Source organism: Synchiropus splendidus, chromosome 10 (genome assembly GCF_027744825.2).
Source record: "Synchiropus splendidus isolate RoL2022-P1 chromosome 10, RoL_Sspl_1.0, whole genome shotgun sequence".
NCBI classification, from domain to species: Eukaryota; Metazoa; Chordata; class Actinopteri; order Syngnathiformes; family Callionymidae; genus Synchiropus; species Synchiropus splendidus.
Window position 1 is genome coordinate 16,068,225 of NC_071343.1, and position 23,806 is coordinate 16,092,030.

The 23,806-nt window shown below is 42.9% G+C and overlaps 1 protein-coding gene across 2 annotated transcripts; it reads right to left on the reverse strand.

Moving 5' to 3' along the window:
* Positions 1-233: 233 nt before the first annotated feature.
* ankrd50l (ankyrin repeat domain 50-like) lies at positions 234-19,952 on the reverse strand. Of its 2 annotated transcripts, none has more exons than XM_053877645.1 (4): positions 19,839-19,952; positions 15,497-16,112; positions 5,098-5,315; positions 234-4,141 (listed from the first exon to the last, which is right to left on the reverse strand). In XM_053877645.1, exons 2-4 carry the CDS (start codon positions 15,928-15,930, stop codon positions 633-635), a joined length of 4,161 nt encoding a protein of 1,386 aa, XP_053733620.1. In that variant the 5' UTR covers positions 15,931-16,112; positions 19,839-19,952; the 3' UTR covers positions 234-632. The 2 variants fall into 2 exon arrangements, with proteins under 2 accessions (XP_053733620.1, XP_053733619.1); XM_053877644.1 differs by lacking the exon at positions 19,839-19,952 and adding an exon at positions 16,228-16,324.
* Positions 19,953-23,806: the final 3,854 nt, after the last annotated feature.

Genomic DNA, 23,806 nt, shown 5'->3' on the forward strand with positions numbered 1-23,806 from the left:
GGGGTTCCATTCAGGCATGTTGTCTTAAAAAATAACACTTTAGGTTAGTTTGTATAAGATTTAATCCGCGACCACATCGGAAGAAACATTGTTGTCCATACAAGAAATACAAACAAAGATGCAGTGCAATGCTTTGGCATGAAAACTGACTGAGTTTGGAAAAGTAATGAAGGGAATATAACTGTGAATATAAGAAATGTGGAACTGACACTTGTTTTTTCATTGTTTAACTGCATAGAAAATCCAAATCATCATTAAATTACGCCACAAGGCAAAGTATTTTCCCATATCAGCAGTGTGTTTGTAAACAGTAAAATGGCTGGATGTGGCGCAATGACAAAGACAATGTCAGGTTTTAAATTAAAGATGAAATGCATTGCTGGGGAACAGACAGGAAGTGTGTCAGTTCCTCCTGTGGAAGCATTGTTCTGAAGCTACAACGTGTGCTCTCTGTGCACGGCACATACATTTATCGTTTAAATTCACAAATATACCTAGTAAATTCAAATAGCATTTCCATGAAGCCACTCTGAATTAAACTAAGGATAAAAACACAGCCGACACAATTGAATTAGGGTCAGGCCCATTCATTCAGTAGATCATCCCTGTGTCAGTTTGTTGTTTAGTGTCACTCACAGGGGTGTTTCTCTCTTGCTGTAGGCCACACTGGTGGGACCCTCAAACTGAAGTTTAATCGCCTGTTTTAGGTTGAGTTTGGGGTCAGTGGATGTCATGGAAACCATAACGTCGCTTGTCAAGGCACTAAAAGGAGGCACTGGGGCGAAACTGTAACAACTTGGTGACAAAATGTGGCCCTCTGGTAAAGAATCCCAGGCTTGTCCCTGGAGGGGACTCTGTAACTTGTGTGGATATCCTACAGGTGCACTCTCTCTGTCCTTCACAAGTGCTAAGCTGTCTTGAGTTGGTGACACTCCCAAAGACGATATGAATGACTGCCATTTGTCGGCAGAGTAAGTAACGCGGTCTGCTTTAATGAGGTTGCGTTTGTTCAGTTTCTCGTTGTAGTCATGTCTATTATAAGAGTCTTTGGGAGACAATTCACAGTTGTGTATCATCGCGGTGACTGTGCAAACAGATGGAGGGGGGCTTCCCTTTACTTGTTGCTGGCAGCTACCATGGAGCTTGTTGTGAGCCAAGCTGCCAGGCTGAGTGAGGGTGGAGGGACGGCTCCGACTGCGGGGCAGTGAGTGCTGTTGGATTTGCTGAATGAAACTGAGACTGTCTGCCGGCACTGTTTGCACGGTGGCAAGCGAGTGACAAGTGGATGAGGTCTGAGAGCCTTGCATGGAGTGGAACCGTTCCGCCGTCGAGCTGGGGGACGACATTGAGGAAGACGAGGTGGAAGTCAAGACGTCAACCCCGTTACAGGCCAAGACCCTCGAAGAAAAGTTGGTGGAGGGTTTGGACGGCGAGGCAATAGCACAGTTGGGACCATGGTAAGGTCTAGCTCCAAACCTCTCCAGGAGTCTGACAATGTCAAAGTGTTTTTGCTTACCAGCCACTTTCACGGGACTGCGGCCATATTTATCCATGTGGTTGGGATTTGCCCCCTTTTCCAGGAGCATTGCGACAATGTTCGTATGGCCTACTTGAGCAGCAATGCTCAGAGCTGTTGCCCCCTGATGGCAGGCAAGGTCAATATGAACCCCACCAACTCCTAGCAGACGTTTCCCCACATCTGCGTGTCCTGTCCAAGCCACTGAGTGCATTGGTGGTCTTCCATCTGTATCCTGTGCATTTGGATTGGCCCCATGCTGTAACAGTAAATCTACCAACTCAAGACTTCCCTGCCAGCAAGCCACATGAAGAGCGGTGCGGCCTTCAGAGTCTCTGGATTCCAGGGGTACTCCACCTTTCTCGATAAGGAGAGAAGCCAAATCAAGTTGGCCTTCCAATACAAGAAGATAGAGGAGAGGTCTTCCCTCTGCATCCCTCACATCGGTATCAGCACCTCTTCTCATTAACAGCTCTGTTACCTCAGCATGACCCTCCAGGAATGCACCGCTGAGAGCAGAGTGACCATCGTATGCCCGATGATCAATAGGTGACCGCCTGTCCAAAAGCAACCTCACTGTGCTAAGATGACCTTCCTGAGCGGCCAGAATAAGCGGCGTACGGCCCTCAATGTCCATGTCTCCAACATGGGCCATGCTTCCGCGCTCCGTCAACGCGGCACACACAGCCCGGTGGCCTTCACAGGCAGCTGCATGCAATGGAGTCCAACCGAGATCATCCTTATGGTTCTCATCCAGGCCTCTCTCTAACAGGGCACGGACAACCTCTGTGCTCCCCCTTGCTGCTGCTAAACAGAGTGCTGTCCTGCCTTCACAATCGATGGCGTCAACAGCTGCAGCCCAGAAAAGTAGCCTGGACACTGTTCTCATGTGGCCCATCGCGGCAGCAGCAAGTAGAGGAGTGATGGCAGCAGCTGGACAGTTTCCCTGAGGCACAGCTGTCTCATCTACATCAGCACCAGCTTCAAGTAAAAGCTCTACAATCTCATAATGCCCCTCGTATGCAGCAAGAAGCAATGGTGTCATACCATCATGGTCCCTGTGGCACGGATCAGCGCCTCGCTCCAGTAACAGACTTGCCACCTCACTATACCCTTTAATACCTTCTGCCGTGGGGACACACAGGGCAGCGACAGATAGAGCAGAGCGCCCATCTCCATCGGCTAAATTGACGTCTGCATTGTGGTCTAGCAAAACCTCCACGGCTTCATGATGTCCCATATAGGCAGCAGCAATGAGTGGCGTGCACCCTTTGACGTCCGCTTTATCAACCTGCGCCCCATACCTCAACAGTGTTCGGACTGTTTCCTCATGACCACCCCAAGCTGCTGCTCTGAGAGCAGTGCGGCCATCGGCATCGCAACCATCCACATCTGCGCCAGCATCAAGCAGAAGTTTCACTGCCTCACTATGCCCACCCCAAGCCGCAGAGCGGAGTGCCGTCCAGCCTTCGTTGTCCACATGCTCCATGAGAAGCAGGGTGGTTTCTGGCGCCTGGTTTTGGGTCCATTCGATAATCAGATGCATTACTTCAACATGAGCCTGTCTCGAAGCCAAGATCAGAGGAGTTTGTCCATGTTGGTCACTGATAAGAGGATCCGATCCATGCGCTAGCAGAAGCCTGGCTATGTTGGCAGAGCCCTCATGAGCGGCACTTGCGAGCAAGGTCAGTCCAGTAGCAGCGCTGACCTGGTTTACAGATGCTCCACTTTCCAGCAGCTTCTTTACAAACATTTCTTTTTCAAAAGACTGGTTGGCATTGGTCCTTGAGCCGGCAATACAGTGGACTCCACGTCTGGATTGCAAACTGCCTCCAGAAATGATTCCACTCATCTGCAAGAGTTGAAAGACTTCCTGGCTGACAAGAACCGGACTTGAAGATGTTGAACAGGTGCTCAGATCAGAAATGTCTGTCCACAGTAGCCATAGCGCTAACAAAGAAGGATTATTTTGGTGGTGACCAGAGCAAACTAAATGTGTGGCCAGTTGGCAGGTGTCCTCGACATCCAGGTGTGGTGCCTGCAAGGTAAGAGCCATTGCAAGCATGCTGTGACCTTCTTGTGTGCTACACAGATACTTCTGTGTGCAGTATTTTATATCAGTCAGCCACTCCGCGAAGCTAGTATGAAAAAGCAGTTTGCTTCCGTCGGGTCCGTCAATCAAAAGGGGCGCAAGCGTTCGGAGCTTGTTCTGGAACTCCTGGGAGCTGAGTAAAGTGTCTTGAGTTCTCGCAGCTTCAAACAGCTGCTGCAGTGTGAGAGGTCTCGGGGCTGCTAAAAGGACATTAAGCAGAGGCTTTGCATAGACAAAGAGTCCGCGGGGGAAGAGTCTTTGGCACAGCCACAGGTAGAGACCGTTGAGGGTCCCAGGGATGTCCCTAATTTCACGGAGACCCACCAGGGCAGCAACGACACCATCCAGAACTTTTTCAAGGAAGAGAAAGCAGCCACCGCTTTTAATGTGAAGCAGGTTCAACATGCTGGCTGTTTCAGGCGTGAGCTGGCGACGAAGGGACGCTTCCTCTTCCAGACGACAGAGGATATATTGCTGCACGTCTCGTACCGGCTGGGGCTTACGCAGATCATCAAGGCAGAGCCGACGAAAACCTGTAGCACAAGAAAACTACAGTTACAGTACTGCATAGGATATTATTTTTTATTTATTAATGTATTTATTTTTCTTGTGTATAATAAACTGCTTTTGGATTTGTTAAACTGTGAACTTTATGTTGTACACAACACAAATAGGGACAAACATGAACTTTGACAGGAAGAGAATATAAACAGTGACTGTGCTCCTAAAATTTAGTCAGGAGTTTGTGGGTCACTGCTAACATCTGCCCGCAGGTTTGTTTACAGTGCTTTAAATGCCTCATTGATTCATATTTCATCATCCATTTTTGTAGTCCCCGTCGGTCATTCAATGTAAACAGACCGTTTCAAGTCAAGCAGCCATTTTGCAAACTTCAACTTTGAAATTATGAATATTTAAAACTATGTTGATGTGATTCTACAATATAAGCATATGTGATCTTATTATTGATAAAACAAAATAGGTCCCCTTTATTTCATCTGATACAGAGAGGAACCGACCAAACCACACTAAATGTGAACAAACGTGCCCTTGTATTCCACTTGTTTCAATAGTCAACAATTTGACTGAAATATCAAGCTATTGCTCAATGTCACAGAACACGTGCCTCAAGCGTTTTCTCCTTGCACCCACTAAATGAACAGCCTCGTGTTGAGGGACGTTTTCACCGTTCAACTTTTTTGCAGCTACTTTTCAAGTCAAATGAAGCTGGCATTTGAATGCTGTAAAATACAAATAAGACAGCTAGACCTCAGGCCCACATTACAGGAAGTGTCACTGCTCTGGTGTAAAAAAACAGAAACATTTTCTCATTAAAAATATAAGATCAAGATGGAGCAGTTTGGAAACTCTACCTGTGAATTCTAGACAATGCAAGAAACGGCTGGATTAATGCAACAAAATGACACAATATCACATCCGGTCATAATGTTATGGAGTCTTGCTTTGGTGCAACATCACTTCCACTCACCTGAGAACATTTTGCATATGGTCTTGTTTTGACGCCGGACTGAACAGATGAGCAGCAGCCAGTCAGGCAGCAAGTGTTGGTTGACAGCCAGAAGCTCAGCAATGGAAAAGTTGCTTCCATCTCCTCCATTTGTCACATTTCCTGCATCCAGGGAATCGACCACTAGCATCAGTGATCTGGGAGGAGGAGGGAGGTCAAGCAGAGGTCCCAACACAGCCCTGAGGAGACATGAAACAATGGACAGATATAGAGATCACAAGGCAAATCTATGAGTGTGATGGCTATGATGTAAAATAGGTCAGCGCAATAAATCAGGCTATTTTTGTTTCATCAGAGAATCTTCAAAAGGCTGAATATTTGTTAGCGACCCTGGCATAAGGAAATGATCGGAGGATCAAAACAAAGCTTATAGAGAGTAAATATGTCCAGAGACTTAGAGTCAGGATCAATGGAGAACCCTGAGAGCCCCTGCTTTCTCTTCTGTCGAGTGAACATGCTTTAATATCTATTACGAACTGTATGACGCAATGACCTATTTTACAACTGGCTTTAAAATTGTTTCTCTGTCTTATGAAAAACCTGATGACAAGCTAGTAGTTTTCGTCACAATTCAGGGGCATGAAAGAAAACAAACACCAGTGAACTTTACCACAAAACTACAACATACTGATGGGATGAGTTGCACTCATTTTTTTTAAATTTCGTCTCTCTGAAATTCCCACTGCCACATCAAGTCAACCCCCATTTTAACCTTCCTTGCTCATCCTTACTGGTCACACACATCCTGCTGATGTCTTCCTTTACCACATCTAAGAACCTCACTGATCCCCTTCACATTCTTTTTTTTCACAGGAACCTCCATCTCCATCATTCATTTCCATTCCACATTTTCCACTCACCTCCGTCTGGCCTCCCTAACTTAGTCTCCAATCATTGCTGCATGAGCTGCCCTTCTGATAATGTCTCTTTCTATCTTTGCTACTTCTTTCTCTGCTTCTTGTCTGTTCAGCGGCATCACTAAACTTCACCTCATTGGCAGGTCTCACAGGTTTCTACTTATTTACTCGCTGAAATATACCAAATAATATATCCAATAGGCCTGTTAATAGAATAAACTTAACTGAAGATTTCACCAAACATTGAGCAACAAGAGTAGATAAAAATGCACTCCTCATGCAAACATTTTTTTTATTACAACATCCCATCATAATGGATGCTGTCAACAATATTCTTTAGAATGAGCCTAGAGGCACAGAATGCTCAAGGCACAACATTGTAAACACATGCCCTGAAGAACAGCATGACAGTGATGGAGACCACTCTTCGAGAGGATGCCCATGTTTGGATGGAGGTGGAGGAAGTGAGTATTCGGTGAAGTGAATTAACAACTAGTGTGCATGTCAGTTGGAAGGTCCATTTACACTGCAAAAATGAAACTGACAACTTTTGGAAATGGAATCAATCAGAGTAGGAACCTTCGGCGACGATGCCGGCTATAAATACTCCGCATGAGACTCAGTACATTGAAAGCCCAATGCGTAACATACAACATATAGAAGGCACAATGTCTAGTAACCGTTAACGTCTTTGAGCAACAAAACTCCATTTGAAAATAGTTAAAATTTGACTCATTAGAAGTGAGAATGTGCAGATGTTTAACCATCTAAAAACCCATAAATGCTCAATGTTAGATACGGATACGAACGGAGCCTTCTGCCCGTGATCCGTGTTCATTTCGCTGTAGGCTTTAGGATATGGGCCAAATGGAGGAGTACCACCCAAAACCACAGAGGCAGCGCTGCTGTTACTACACGATACACGGCTCCAATGAGACACGAAGAAGACATAACAATGGCGGCAATTCTCCGTCCTCCACGATATATTTAACGGCCTAACCGACCACCGCCTCCTACAACGCTGCCTCCATTTTCGTCTTTTATGCAAGAGGTACGTTATCAATACTTCTTCCACAGTCGCCATGTTTGTTTTGTCATTGTCATAAACTTTTGGCTCTGGGCTGGTCCCACTGGAGGATATATTGGTGAACAGTTGAAAAGGACGAGTACAATTTCATACATAAAGGGAGCATAAACGGGGCTTTAGTGCAAACACTACACAGTGCCATGAAAGAAAGCAGCGGTCCACTCAAAATCAGTTCAGAGAAGTGAACAATATTGATGTGTAGTATATTGTTGCAGTACTGATGGGAAAATGTAGGAGTTAACGCTTGACATTCCTGGATGTTAATGCTCCCTGGTGGTTCCTTCATGATGGTACCATTCGACAAGTCTCGAGACGCGATGACAGCACCCAAAACGTCAAGCAAGAATGCTGCTTGGTGAGTAGACCTTACACATTCAGCAACCTCAGTGTTTCTGCCACATGTAAACTACCATGGTGCACCGCCACGGCTTAAATAAGAGCCGCTACGCCTTCAGCAAAAAACTCTCTTGTGATCAAACGTATTAAAACAAAGCGGAAACATCAAAATAAACACAGAACACAGGTGGACATGAACACGGCGGTTTTTGCCGTCTTCATCATTTGAAGTCTGTTGCTCAGGGTGAGTGTGGCAAAAATATCCTGGCAGAAACCCTGAACTTTCACTCATAACACTTTTGTTACGCCCTTCTTCTTCTTTTCCTTTCGGCTTCTCTCTTCAGGGGTTGCCACAGCGGATCATCTTCCCCCATTTCACCCCGTCCTCTGCTTCCTCTTCTCTCATGTCCTCCTTCACCACCTCCATCAATCTCATCTTTGGACTTCCTCTCCACCTTCTGCCTGGCAGTTCCAACCTCAACATCTTCCTACCAATGTACTGGCTCTCTCTCCTCTGTACATGTCCAAACCATCTCCATCTAGCCTCTCTGACTTTGTCTCCTAGACACTTTTGTTACGCCCATACATTGATTTTTATTTTTTACTTATCCTTTTCCCATCTAAAAGAATACATTTTCATACTTTATACTCTACGGCGCAGTTTCAATTCTTCATATCACATTGCTTGATCCACTCATGACCAGCATCGCATTAAAACCTTTGGCAACATTCATTCACTTTGGGTGCCTCTGATTTTCGGGGCATCAAGCAGATCCTTCCTTCAGGTCTTAAATGTTGAACTTGAAAATGCTCCAAAAATATCAAATTGGGCTTTTTTTCCGTGCTCTAAAAGCCTTGCGGACATCCGGAATAATCAAAGCCCTCCAACTTTCTCACTGTAATCACGTTACATCACAGTGGTTTGAGTAATACTTTAAAAGCTGACATGGAAGCTGTAAATAAGATTTTGATGGGAGCGACACCCACAGCTCGCTGAGATGAGTCAAATAAATGTTATTTCCTGCTTCTACACTCGGGCACACTTCACAGCACTGCAGCATGGCTCAGATCCTCTGAGAGCATTGAACTGCCAAGCACTGCACTATGAGAAATGCTACGTTAAAATTGTTATTGACAAATGTTCTGTCACTCATCACTCACATTAACATTTAATAAACCAATAAAAAGAAAAGAAAAATGGGAGAGAGAGATGAACTGAGAGTGGTCTAAACATTGAAAAACAAAAATTAAAAAGGTTTTTAGAACTATATATCAGTGTATGGGTCTTGAAGGAAATTGCAGTTAAACAACTGGTCAAAATTGTAGAAGTAGGATTTACATATGAGCTATTTCAGACACAAACATGGAGGTTTTGACAGAAGCCAGGGAGGCTCTGCTTGCACCCAGCGTGACTCAGGATGCATTTAAATGTTGGCTAATGTCAGATCCAGGTCAGCTCAGAGAGGTGACACACACACACGTTAATTAGACGGCGTTGGGAGTCAGGAACGAACAGGTCACACACAGACTGAATTGGGTCAATTATCCTTCCACAAACAGCAGCGTGTGTGTGTGCGCGAACTGTTATTACCGCTAACGTCTATGATTAGGAAGGAGCGCGAGCCCCAGTCGGCATGGAATCCCTCCAGAAATAGCAGGGTAAATCATTCAAAGGCCACTCCGATTCTCCCGCAGACGGCCCTAATAGTCAGCAGGAGGATGTTCTGGTGCCAGGAAGGAAGTGGCCACTCCGCTGTTTATTAAAGGCCACGAGGGCTGTATGCAACCCATGCACTGATACTTTACTGCAAAGAGAAAAAACTGAGCAAAACGGAGCTGGGGAAACTGAAGGATATAAGCAGCAGGTCAGTTGAGGTGAATATTCACATGAGTGGGCAGAGCTCTGACTATTCAACACAACGGTTTCATGACGAGAAGATTGTTTATTAAACTTCGGCAAGAGACAATGTACATGAGAGCACACCTCCGCCATCTCCACTGTAAATGCTCTGTTAGAAATATCAATTCAGACACACAATGCCAGTTCTCCAAATGACTCTTTTCATTCCACCGTTCTTCACAACATTACATTTAATAATAGAGAAAGAATAAGAAGCTCCACTGTTGCTCTGTGTTTCCTGTTCACAAACACCGCCAGCATAAGTTCCAAATATTCCTGTTGGTTCCGTGGTTACACGTCATCTTGAAATATGTTGGCTGGTGAGAGATATAGAACTGCTCCACCTTTCGCGTTTCCCACGGTCACATGATGAACTCAGATGATAATGACTGTCACCGGCCCCAGCAAACGTGGAGCACGACAAATATTCCAAATCCACATTTCAGGAACAGGAGTCGTCTTCTTCATCCAGAAATGAAATGAACATGCACTCAATCTCCGATGAGTGGAGTAGAGCTACTTAGTTGTGACTTGTGAACAAGATTCTCGCGTATTGACTGTGTGACACACGGATTCTGACCACTTCACACGCTAGACGGTGCAGGTACCAAAAGTGTCCGCTTGCCAAATGTGTCCTACCTGCCGCGGAGTGATGATGTCACATCCAGCAAATACGACTTCTTTTTTTTTTATGTTTTAATGAGCCAGAGGAAATTGAAATAAAGGATTTCAAGGTGATTTCCACCACATGCATAGCATTTTTTTTCCCACAAAATGCAATGTTTGTCATCAAATCATTTGCGAAGTTTATGTCCGTTGTTCCCTGCAGTCTGCGGAACAATGCGTCGTAATTGGCTGACATGTACGGAGCTTTGTTTTTCTTAGGCACTTATACATATTCAGATACATTTTCATTCATTTGCCAGGGAAAATATGCATCTATGAGGGAGTTTTCAGCCCTGCCAAATCGGTCCTACCACTTCCGTGTTACCCGAAATACGCGTCGTGATTGGCGTATGGGTTATTGTTTTTATTTTATAAGCTGCCGCACAGCGCAGCTTTGTCCTGTGGTGCGCTGCGCTCCTATCATCACCATCACAAACACAAAATGAGAACAATCGCAAACCATTTAGGTCGGAGGAACAATTGTGTTTGCAGTTAATAACACAGCACGTTTGCACCATGATCAAAGTTCAACAGACGGACTTCAATAAACGAACAGCACGGAGAGCTGGGGACACATTGCACACAACACACATTGCAGTTCACCTATTAGCCCACAAAGCATCAGGTTTTTCCCTCTCTGTGACATCACCCTTTCAAGGCCTGGTGTAATCCAGGTAGATTTAGGTGGGCGACATCTTACACAGTTGACTTTAAAAAAGTGTTGTCCTTTTAACTCGGCTTTTAATTGTATATCTATTCTATCATTATTGTTGTTACCATTACTTACAGTTGACAATTTGTCTTGATTCATTTATTACAATTTCAACTTTACTATTATCATCTATTTTGTTTCAGAATATTTTGCTGTTTTTGTGTGCATGCTAGCGCTGCTAACTATTAACATTTAGTTCTACAATTCTATCAATTTTTGTAACTTGGTGTCCCTCACAAAAATGTAGACGCAACAAGCCTTTTAAAACAACTAGCATTTGGGAAACGTACGTAGAGGTGAAAGAAAATAATGACACGCTCAAACATCGCGACTTGATACTTCTACTGATATTTCAAGTCAACTATAACAATTTTTATGATGAATAAAAACTTTTATTTTGTTGATTATGCAAGTTGTTCTCCCCTTTGTAGGACTGTGAAATTTAACTGTCGGTCTCTACTCAGGTTCAAGCTTGTTTTCATGTACATAATATTGTACATTATCTGTATTGCATGATTTTTTTCCCCCCTCAATTCTACAATATCTATTGCTGTTCTTACGGCATCGCAATATATTGTGATGTATCGTACCGTCACTCCTGTATCAGGGTACGTGTGCTATCGCAACATACCTCCTAATACACAGCCCTAAGAACCGTAGAGGTCAACTAACACTGCAGGTCGGAATGTTTTAATATATTAAGGAGAGTGCTGCAATGGTGGGTAAAAATGAAGCACTAGCTCATCATATTTAAATGTTTGTTGTCCAGGTGAAACCCAGGCACAAAAACAAAGGGCGTTTATTGTTGACTATTGAACTTTCCTTCATCTCAAAGGTCGAAAGTTAAAATCCACATTTGCGTATTATCAGTTTGACTGGTTTCTTTGAATTGGCTGTTGGCATGTAGCTAAAAAACTGGCATCACAAGAATGTGCTGGAACATAGATGGACATGTGGTGTCCAAACTGGGCTCACAATAAAGGTGAAGTCCGGTCACTGCGAGAGACCTGACATGGTTGTTGCTCACGGCCGTAAACGCTTCATAGTTTGTCCCACACCCTGTCGTCACTCTCTTTGAAAAGAGCACCCGCCACCCTGGGTCCAGCACTCCTTCATTTGGTGGTTCCATGTCAGGTCACGAATCATCAACGACCAGATGAACTGCATGAGAAACAGGAACCTTGCTGCCTGGTTTAATAAGACCAGGTCGGTGGGGTTTATTCTCCTTATCAGGCTCCTCACACTGAATCATCTCTGTTACCTCACAGCACGGTAGTCGCTGCTTTCATGATAGAGAACATCCTGCAATTAAAAGCACATTTGCACCCTGACCTGGATGACAGGTAAGACAGGTTTACTGCCGGCTTATCATCCCTCTGTGTGCTTTAGTCACCTGCTTAGAGCAAACACTCCTCTGAGCACACACCGCCATTGAGGAAGTGTAATCTGCTTTCAATCATCTATTAAGTTTTATGCTCCTAATAGCGCTCAACTGTGGTGCAAGTCGCCACAGCTATGTTCTAGTGTCTCCACAGCTCTCTCTAGAATGAGTCTCCTAAATGGGCCTCTGGTGATGCTCCAAATGCTACACAATGCTTGGAAAGAGCAGGAATATTTAACACCACTGGCGTGAAGTTCAACACCAATAGTTCTTTCCATTCTTACAGCATTCAACTGCATCATCTCTGTCCAGCTTCAGCTTGCTGATGAGACGGAGAAGAGGTGTTGGACAGCAAAAGTGAGGGGGGAAGCAGGTGAAGTGAATAACAGGAAGTAATAACTACGAGTAAAGAAATGAAACCAGTGCAAGACAGGCGAATTATTTATGTCCCCTTAAAGTCAATCGATCTAACATTACGCTGGCCCACAGAAGCTCAAGTCCTTTATAATACTTTCAAAAGATGAGGCAAAATTGAAGTGAAATTGTGAAAACAATTGTGCACGATACTGTCGGTTCTGTAGCTAGCTAATTAATTTATTAAAAACAAACAAAAAAGTACAATAACTTATATCCTATAATTATATTAAACACCATCTACTGTAGCAGCCAAGTTTAACAGCATTTAATAGCAGTGTAATAGCATCAGCACGCCTGTGGTTACATACAAAATAGGCAGCAATATTCATAAATAAATACAATATAAAGGCGGGACTGCGACATAGTGCCTGAGAAAATGACTGGAGTTACGAAACATCATGAAACACCAGGAAACTCCTTCCAAACATGTTCAACCACAGACCAGTTGTAGATAATGAGAGAGAACTGTGTGTGAGGACAGACATTTGTGAATCACCTCACCATCATGTGGCGGCGTGACAAAAGCGTCATCACCCACTTGGAATATGAGCCAGTTTAAAGTCGCCAAGCTTTATTTCACTCCGAGCCAGAGATTCTATGAACACTGACTTGTGCTGCAACCCGTCCTGAGAAAGAAAAAGTTGCAGAGTTGTACGCCCACATGCCCAGAGGACAGCCTGTCATCACCAACCCCCCCTCCACGTTTCATCAGCTTGTTGACGGTTGCTCTCACATGGCAGCATTTCACTGTCTCACAAGTGTTTCGAACACAAACAGCCCTCTGGCTGGAATTTGGAATCCAGCTCGGTACTTCACACCGAAGCGGCGCAAACACAGGAGGAGCAGAGTAAACACGTTGAGAGAGTGACCTCACTGGCTGCTGCTGAGACGGTCACTGGGGTTCATGAGGCATTTTTCACCTCTTTGTTCCTTTTCTGGCTCTGTGAAAGGACGCGATGTCATAAATAACCGCACAGCTCTCATTCACACTGGACCTCTATTGTGTGCGCGGTGAATGGGCCGCTTTGCTACATGAGGAATAAATAAAAGACGACGGTCACAGTCAGAGTGTCTTCCTGTCCGTGCTGATGGATGAATGGATTAGGTGATCAGACACTTGGGGGCTCAAAAAATGCAATATTTCATGTATAAAACTGTAGTTTTGGGATAGTGTTTATCAGTGACAGTGGTTTACTTGGAGAATTGGACCAGGTTGGACGAGGTAGTGCGTCCTCACAGAAGTAGATAGCAATGTTAATTATTTTTCAAAGCCCCAAATATGGAAGTTCCGATTGTGATATTTCTTTAAAGCTAAAACAAATGTTCTGAAGATTTTTTTTAAGATAAGGAAAAAAAGATGTTTCAGGAGTTATGATGAAAACCACTAAGGCACATACTTGCAGGTAATGGAGACATGAAGAGGACAGGTTTGACCAAGGAGGCAGGTAAAGCGGGAGGAGGCTGATGGGAAATGCTCAGAGACAAAGAGCAAAACCTCTCCCTGTTGAGGAGCAACGATGCTCCAGGTAATGACGGCCTCCTTTATTTGGGTCTGACTACATGCCCTCGATGACTTTGTTGTAGGTTGTAAACACTTAGAGTACAAGGCCAAGATCATCAAGGAGAGCGTGACAGATGTTGACAGCAAGAAAAAGGGAGCTAACAGCTCAGCAGCAGAGGGACAAAGAAGCAGGTTCTGGTGGACCAGGAGACATCCAACCTCCTGCACCGACAGAACTAGGACCCAGAAATAAGCGACAACAAATAGCATCTCTTTAACTTCACAGACATCATACCATAAGGTTGATGCTGTCAGGACTGATCATTGTAACATCCTTTGAATTTTTGTTCCTTTTAAAGCTCTACAATGAAGATGACCATGTGACGTTGAGAGTATCTTAAAAGTGAGTTTTCTAGTGTGGTTATTTCCATCTTCACAGCCGAGTCAAATAATTTTCACTTCAGTTAGACCAAAAGGAAGTCCAGCACCCTCTGCAGAAGTTCTGACAGTGCTTTGGTTTTAACATTTAGACTTTGTTACATGTGAAATGTAGAGTGAAATTCACCAGAAATACTATGATGATACTGTGTGCTACACACAGAGAGCTTTTTTTATTGCGAGACTGTTTGTTTGTCTAAAATAAGTGTCAGGTTGTTTAATGGCAAAATTTACACAACAATTCCTGTTCCAGTTTACAGTGACGGCAATGATGTGACATTGACTACTACTGAGTATCTTCACATAAATTCAGGGTTGTACTCACACCGGCAAGTAGTGAATGCCGGATTCATTTATCATTGGATGTCACTCTCTGCTCTAAAATACTCAGATTTGCACAACCATTTCAATGAAATTGAAAGCATTTTTAACCCGAAAGCGCCATCTATTGAGCACTGAAAATAAGGGCACTGTTTCATGAAGTCTCATTTGCCCATCACTACATGTGACTGACAAATCTACCTATATAAAACTAGATGACCGAATATGAAGCCATTTGTAAAGCCCAAGAAGACGCAATGTGAGACCCTTATGGGGATGTTCCGACTTAAAAGATGAATTAAAACTTTGAATAGAAGTGTTAGAACTGACACTGATGTTTGGTTCTGATAAAAAAGTCACCCCTAGTGGGCGGTGCCCAGAAGAACCAAATTGAAAGTGTGTGTGTGTCTGTGTGTGTGTGTAGCTAAAGCACCTGTCGGGACAAAACCTGCTGACAAATGTCCCGCAGCAGAAAACCACGATCGTCAACAAGATAAAAAATCCCACAAGACGAGTCTTAAAGGGCCACTTTGAAGCGCCGACATTGCATCAGCTGATGCTAGCGACACACAGTAGATAACTGTCCTGACACTCTACTGCTAAGAACAAGTGTTGACACAACAAACATAACGTCTGTCTTTTGTTTTCCTGCTGACTGAAATTTGACTGTACGACCTTCAGGTGTGATGGCAAATGAACTAGGATGGAACTATTGGACACAAGTTAATAGAAAGTTTGACAAACCTCTTGAAAGTGTCGTCAGGTGCTCTTTGACAGTGGAGAGGGTCCAGGGTTGAGGACACAGATGGGCTCCTGAGGATCTCATTGTACTCAGATGGGAGCAGCGGCGAGGACCTCAGCTGGTCCACCAGGCCCAAAACAAACCTCCAGGGGACAGTGCTTCTCTGGTCCTCCCGCTTGCAGAAGTGTGAGGCCAGGCATCGTGGTGCCAGCCCGACTGCCAACCCTGCTTTCGATGTGGGCCACACTGCCTCAGTGCAGAGTGCTGTTTTACCAACCCCTGGCCCGCCGGTGACCAGCAGCCCGGGCGGCTGACCCGGGCTGGCGCGGGAATCCAGGCAGTGCTTTAGCTTGTCCAGGGCCCATTCCCGACAGTAGAAACGTCTGCCCCGGAGCAAGCTCGTGCAAGGTCCGGTGCGGCTCATGAATTCCGACATGACTCACGCCGTCATGTTCTTGTGAGGCTTCAACTGCTGACCTGGTATTTCCACAGAAGCAGGGAGTCAGGCATCAGGTCTCTCTCCTGCAGGCGGCTGACATTTAGAGGTTCTGCCAGCCCTTCGTTGAGTGGTGTGGAGGATCCATGATCAGCTCACAAACTTTTCCTCATGCTATTGTTCTGTCAGAAAGTGCAGAGAAAAAAAAGTTGAGAATCTAACTCACAACAAGGCTGAAGCCCACAGGTCCTCCCTTCCTTCTGCTCAGAAGACCCTCAAGCATCAATCCCAACCTACATTTGCTGTCACGCTCCTGCCTTCTCACACCTCCCGCTCCCACTGTTTCTCATGTGCTCTAGTTTTTCTTGTTCCTGCCTCTCCTCCCTCCCCTAGTGTTACCCAGCTTGTCGAGACATGCCCAGGATATCAGAGTAGCTGGAGGAGAGAGGAGGAGTCAAGGCTGCCAGCAAGTCCGTGGCAGCTGGGAGGAGTTTTCAAGTGGTCAAGGTTCAGGTGCGGACCATCTCTTGATCTAACTACACTTTACATATTTGGATGATTCATCCAAGCGAGTTCATGTCGGTGTGTGTGTGCAGCCACCGCCCTACATTCTTTTTGAAGCCACTTTCACTTTCAGTCGTGGAATCTGAGGTATATCAGAAATGAAGATGGCAGCTCGAATGAGATCCTCTTTCGAAGGGGACATTAACATGGCATAACATGCCTTTAAGCTGGCACAGCTATCCAAACACATCAGGCTGACATACAGATCCTCTGTCTTTTACGACACACTTGTTTTTAAATACTAAGTGAGCCAATGTCTCAGCTGGGCCCCTCTTTCCGGAACTTTGTTTCACAGAATCCTCCTGAGATCATGACATAAACAAAGTAGTTTGACTCCTGGAGCACAACAGTAGTCTCAGTTTAGAGCTGTTGAGCAGCGTGCAGGTTTTTTTTCCTTTTTATAAGCCAGTGTTTAAACACACCACAAAGAATTGTAACAAGTCGTCCCCAAATGTATAGACAAGAACAGGGGTTACATTAAAGGCTACTGGTTTTGGTACAAAAGCGCCACCCCTTTCTCAGCTGTCATTATTTAGCCAGAACACACCCATAAAGCATCACGTCACTGTTTTTGTTCTCTCCCTGAAAAAGCCTAAGCCTTCCCTTCAGGCTATCCTCTGCCAAACCCAAGTTCTAACTCCGCCTTTTCGAAGGGAGTCGCACCGCACTTGGGCGCTTATACAGTAATAGAAATAAATAGCGTGAATAAATCGTGTTTTTAAATGGTACATTTATCAATCCACATGTGAAACTCAAACCCAGGGGACCGGTTGTTTCAAACGCCGCCGATATTAGAAATCAAACAATGCATGCAAAAATCATGACCTACAAAGATAATGCTGTCAAGATTTGCTCTTCCAAGGGCTAAGAAGTCGAAATTACAAATAATCCAGAAACATGGGATCAGCCAATGCTAAAGCTGGTCATCACACATGAAAATATCCATTGATATCCAATACTGTTCAATCTACTTTTTCCCATTAAAGAATACCATCTACTGTCACATCAATAAATGTGTATATTGGTGACTTCTGTCCCTGCATTTTGGCCCCTTGTGTGAGTTTCACACCTCAGCTCTAATAGATGCCTGTGCAACTCTGTCTAATCTCAGTGTAACAGTTCTCTCTGGTAGCTGTTTGCAGAACAGCATGTGAGACATGCTGTATATTGACATAGGAGATCTATATTTGTTGTTTATCGTCTTCCCCCTCCGCTGTGAAGAAAATGGACTGCTTGTACTATATATATATATATATATATATATATATATATATATATAGTACAAGCAGTCCATTTTTTTGGACTGCTTATATAAATATACAGTATGAGCGTACAAATGCATTTAATATTCTTCTACATATTATTTAACAACTGATAAATTGTACTTGTGTCTGTGGTTTACAATCATAGACACTTGCATCTCTCCAATAGGATGGGGTCTATTGGAGGACACATTTACCCATCTGACTGTCCATCAACCTCTTTTCAAGGAAATGAGACAGGAATCCTGTGATGTGATGAAAAGCTGAGGCGATAAAAGCTCATGAGGAGCCCAGATGAAGTACGTCAGAGGTTCTAATGAGTGCTAGCATGCTAATAAGAGCGAAGGGGCCTCTGAATTTTAAGTCGGTGACTAATCACATGTTTGATTCATAAGCAGAAGCCTTCGGGGAGAGCAAGACCACAGCTTCGGAGCTCAAGTGTGAAGAACAAATACCCGCGCAGTTTGGAAACAACGGGTGTATTTTGACAGCTATTACACAAAGGCCACACAATGTGAGATATTTTGATGTGGGGTTTAGTGGTTGCGAAACTACTGCCTCAGCGATGACGGAGGAGAAGAAGCCGGACAAGGAGGTCGGCAAGGAATAGATTCTTACGGTTGGGCCAGGAGCTGATGGCATCGTGGTGAGTCAAGGAGTTGAAAAAAACAAACAACTCAGACTCAGAATTGGGCTTCAAAGTTGCTGCTATGAGTGAAGAACGTGGTGCCCAAACCACCCGGACAACTTTTGAGTTTCTGACCACTTGTTCTGCTGCTATTGAATTGTATTGGGACAGTCAAGCACAGCAACATTTCTTCAAGAAAACAGTCCCTAACCACATCACAAAATCCAATTTGTCTCAATCAAATCTCCTTCAACTATACTCAACACTTGTGAAGCACTAGTTAAGAGTGACAAGTGAACATCATCAAAATTAGGACTCCTTTTTGGGAATCATTTGAAAAACCATGTTCATGCAACCTTCTATCCATGGGCCAATAAATGAAGCCAAATACGCCCATGCTGAAACCGTGGCGCAGCAGACGATGAGGAGGAATGAGGAAGACGTGGCACCAGGTCGTGACGTGGGCTACATTCTTGTCATGACTCGTCGCCACTAATTGTATTCTGGGTCACCACAACCAAGGCTGATGTGGATTTCAAATGCCAGGTTGCTGTCACCACCAAAAATACGATCAGATCTACCTGATTCAATGGTAATATTATCTTAATATTGTTGAATGAAAATGTAAAACACTGTTCTAGAACCGTTTCTGACCGTTTCTTTGGCGAGACAATGTGAACTTATGTGGCACATGTAACTCAGAAAGAGTCTTTGGTTTTCATGTCAGTATGTCAGAAGGGTCCTGTTATTTGTCACACATTAAAAAAAAAAAGTATTTTTAAGTTCGACAACTGCAGTTTTGTAGAGTTCATTTACCTGTATGAATAAAACTCAGATGTGTTTTGTCACCAAACCGGATGGAGACTTAAAGTTACAGTCCCACATGTTCTGTGGAAACAGGAAGTACTGTCTGTTTGCAGTTTATTTCATAAGCGCATGCTGACATGCTCAAATATAAGCAAACTGTACTCAAATATCAATAATAATCCATAACCCAAATGTCATTTTCCTGATTTGTTTCTGTCTGTTTTGATTTTTATTTATTGTTCAGTGTTCGCTGTTAAAGTCACGTAACCTTGAGCGACAGCTGATCTTATATTTCATTGATAAGTTAGTGCAATGTGTGAGCATTTTCAATACATGAGATCGCCAACCGGTTTGCTACATTCATACTTTTTTTTTGTGACTGAATGATAATATAAGCGTCACGTGACCTCCCTCAGCCAATCAGCTGCAGGCTCTTCAGACCTCAGGTGAACCTGAGGGAGAAGTCCATTTGAAATTAAATCGTTTTCATAATCATAACCACGAATAAAGATTGGATCGATGACGCTGCGAACAGCATCCAAAATACAGAGGCTTCGCCAATGTTTATCAGATTCAAAGGTATTTACGATTCACGGCGATAATTATTCATAATTCATAATTGTAAAGGGGAAAAAAGCGTCACATACCAGAACGAGGCGGCGTCTCTCCCGTCTTTCCCTCTCCGACTTACAGCGTCACTTGAGCGGCTTCACTCTCACGGGTCTCCCGCTGTTACCCTCCAGCTGCAGCAGAGGAAGAGAGCACCATCTCTGGTGGAACTTGGGTGTTTCCGCCCCCTGCCGCTTCTGCACTTCCTCCGTCCCCTTCACGGATCATCCTCAGACGTTTTCATCATTTAACTCTTTCTCTCTGGATGGAAAATCACATTCTTCTATTTGTTCACATCCAACTGCTATTGATATCACCACAGATACAATAATAGTAATTAACTAATACATTTTTCAAATGTTTCGTAAATAAAAACGCTACACTGAGGGGGGAAAGCGACCAACAAAACAATGCGTTAATGGCTACGTGATTTCATTAACATTTATAAATAAATAATTCTGTCACCGAGAGTCACAAGCTGGATTTGGAGGAATGACTGAATGAATAAAATAGAAGATACAAGCTGACAAAATACAGGTAATTCTGGCACTGGTAAAGGACATCTAATCTAATCTATAAAATGTCTGTCTGTGTGGCCCCACTGAACCCTGGCTAGCTGGGATGGGTGGTCTTCTAACGCACATCAGGTCCGTACGTCAAGGCTTCAGAGTGACAAACCGCTGAACACCGTCAGACGTTGAGAACAGACTGCCTCCCTCAGTGAAGCAGCTCAGCTCACGCAGATGTGAGATCTGACCTCTTCACCTCTTCAGCTAATTCTCCACATTCTCTCGTCCACTTAATGGACTGTAAATACCACTGTCACTTTTTGAGCTCTCCTAAAGGTCCAACAGTTTAGAAGACAAAATTGAGACGCTAGTTTTGAATGACACCAGGGACATGAACAAGGTACCAGCTTGCTGGAGGACTGGCGCGGTTCCAAACCTTAGAAGTGGAAATCAGGGTCGTTTGAAGCAGCGGACAATTGGGATGCGACACTGGTGCTGAATATATTTTGGTATTCCTGCTCATCGATATGCTGTGGAATCCACACTGCGTGAAAGAGTCACTGTGAAGAGAGTGAAGCCCAAGTTACTTTGCCAGGGCATTATTAAGTTTCATTTGGACGTATCCAAGTTTGCAACATGTACAGCAAGTGTGGGTAAAGTGCAGCTCGGGAGCCAGATGTGGCCCTTTACCCGTGCTTATCCGGACCAGAGTGGGTCAACATGGCACTATGAGTCCATTATATAAAAATGTTCATTGTAATGAACATTTGTTTTTGTTGGTTATATGTCTCTCTTGCCTCGCATGTTAATTCCCTCGAACATAATTTTTTTTTTTTTTTTGCAATCTGAAACGGGAGAAGCCACTGGCTTAAACATACATTAATTGTTATGAAAATACAGTAATTTGATTTTGTATAAATTTTGTTTAAGAGTGTTGCCATCCTACCGTTCAGCTATCATTTCACAAATAAGTAGATGACAATACACAAAACAGACGGGGTTTCAGTGACCTCTGCTGGACTGACGAGGGTAGCTATTTACTTAAATCTCATTAGATCACGTGCTAATGGGCCACATTGTGAGCTGGGGCTGTTGATATATATATATATATATATATATATATATATATATATATATATATATATATATATATATATATATATATATATATATATATATATATATATATATATATATATCACTCTGAACCTATCATGTCTGCTTATATGCAGGGATAGAATGCAGTGTTGGAGCTGAACATAAGATCTGAAAAGTTAAATTCACCAGAAGAACTAAAAAGTAACAGTAAGCAACAAACTTCCTTCCTTAAAAAGAGTGTTTTGTGAGTGGGCAGTGGTGAATAAGTAGTGCAACAATGGGCAAGCTAACTTATTCGATTTTGCCTAGACTAAAAATGGTTAACTTTCGAAGGTGAGTTGAATCAGTTGGATTGATGTCAAGATGCACAGCATGATATTTTGGAGCCCTCCACGTGCAGCCCACACACACAGACAGCACCTCTTTAAATATTATTTTTCTGACATGACTTTGAACACTGGTCAGCTGGTTTGCGCTAAACCAGCTATATATATATATATATAGATAGCTAGATAGATAGATAGATAGCTAGATAGATAGATAGATAGATATCGATATCGATATATATATATATATATATATATATATATATATATATATATATATATATATGGCAGCTGGCAGCGCCAATATATTTTAGTTGGATATTAACATATAATTTCCAATTCAATTTATGTATAATTTTTAATAAGGACATTTGCCAACATTTACAGTACACTTAGGGAATTTAGTTTTATAAAACAAGTTGATTGTGACTGGCATGGGCAAAGATGAACCTTGGTCTCTGTTTGGTCAGCTTATTGATTTTGGTTTAGTTTGAGCAATGAAACACAAACACACCCTCAAAACTACATAACCAGACACAGAGTGAGTCATGCGGTAATTGCATACACAAATCATTCATCAGGTGATTTTTGTTCTCAAAGGTCAACTTAAAAAATATATTCTATGAATATATCCATCCCTAATAAATGACTATTTAACAACCATATATGTATAAAAAAAGCAATAAAAGTTTGTGTTTCACAAGTTTATTAGTATTCAAGTATGAAAACTAAAGTACTAGATTTCTATTTCCTTATTAAATTCATTTCCTTTTCCAGAGTTTCTCACTCAATCTAAATACCTCTAAACCTCGGTTTGTCACCCAGAGATCCTTCAATTGTAGTGAGAACATTAATATTAAATTGTATTGGAGTCTTTTATTATTCTGTTATTTTAAGATGTTAAAACTTTTTTGTTTTTTTAATGTTTCTGATGGATTTTTTTTTGGAATCTGGGTACATCTACTTGCCTCAGTACACACTGACAGACAGACAGACAGACAGACAGACAGACAGACAGACAGATAGATAGATAGATAGATAGATAGATAGCAGTCCTGCCATTTTTCTAGCTTCTGAAATGAAGTAAGTTCTTAAACTACTAAAAACAATGTTGAAATGAAGGTTTTCGGATATGTTTGGAAAAAAAACAAATCTATCACAATGTTGCAGAATATACGACTGGGAATAAATATTGTCAAACTTCTGTACATGTGTGCCAACACGATCACAACCTGTTAATATTTACCAGCAGTTCATATTTACTCTTCCCACAGGACTGGGTTAGTTACCCCACAGAGTTCATGTTGCAGATCACATAGAAAGATCTAGAGAAGCATTATGACACAGTCTTCTCTGGGCTCAGCAGTTTTTCGTTCAAGTGGTATGAAGGAGAAAATCTTACAACGTTTCAAATTATTTCATTTCTAAAATGTAGGTGGAGTTTATTTGAGGACACAGTGAGACGTACTGTCCAAATCACATTCAGAGGTTGAGCCAATCGTTCAGATTCAGGTCAAATAAAGAGGGAATCCCTCAGTGTGTGTTTTGGATAAGGAGTCAATTGGATAAGAGAATCTGGCAGTTTGGATGTGGTGTCCTCAAATAACTGAAGGAAAATGATAGCAAAAATTGGAAGAAAAGTTTGAATCAAATAAAAAAATAAAGCCATTACACAGAAGAACTGGGTTGTTACTGTCTACTACGAAAACCATTGTATTAGCTTTGGTCTTCGTAATATACCTCATTTCTGCGTGATGTTTTTTATTAGTTATTGTGCTTATCCTGTATTTATTTATTTTATTTGTTGTACTGTAAAAAGTGTCGATACTGTAGAAAATTGCTCTTTAGGCTAATTGATTTCTGGATGATCGTTTCATGTCACATCGGCTGAGCTGTGAGGCTTCATGAAACAGTATCCTCAGTTTTATTGCCCACTAAATGGCACTCTCTGCTCTAAAGTCTCCAACAAACATCTCACCTAATAAGCGCTGAAAACAACGACAGTGTTTCATGAAGCCTCACCGACCCATCACGAATGATATGTAATCAATCTTGTAAAATTCAAAACGTCCA

Bases quoted from the DNA above. Each gene is read 5' to 3' on its own strand.
- ankrd50l (XM_053877645.1), bottom strand. From the start codon at position 15,930: ATGTCGGAATTCATGAGCCGCACCGGACCTTGCACGAGCTTGCTCCGG. The intron at 5,316-15,496 runs GTTTGTCAAACT...ATGTCTCCTCAG, and splicing joins CCTGACGACACTTTCAAGAG to GGCTGTGTTGGGACCTCTGC. The intron at 4,142-5,097 runs GTGAGTGGAAGT...CTTGTGCTACAG, and splicing joins CATATGCAAAATGTTCTCAG to GTTTTCGTCGGCTCTGCCTT.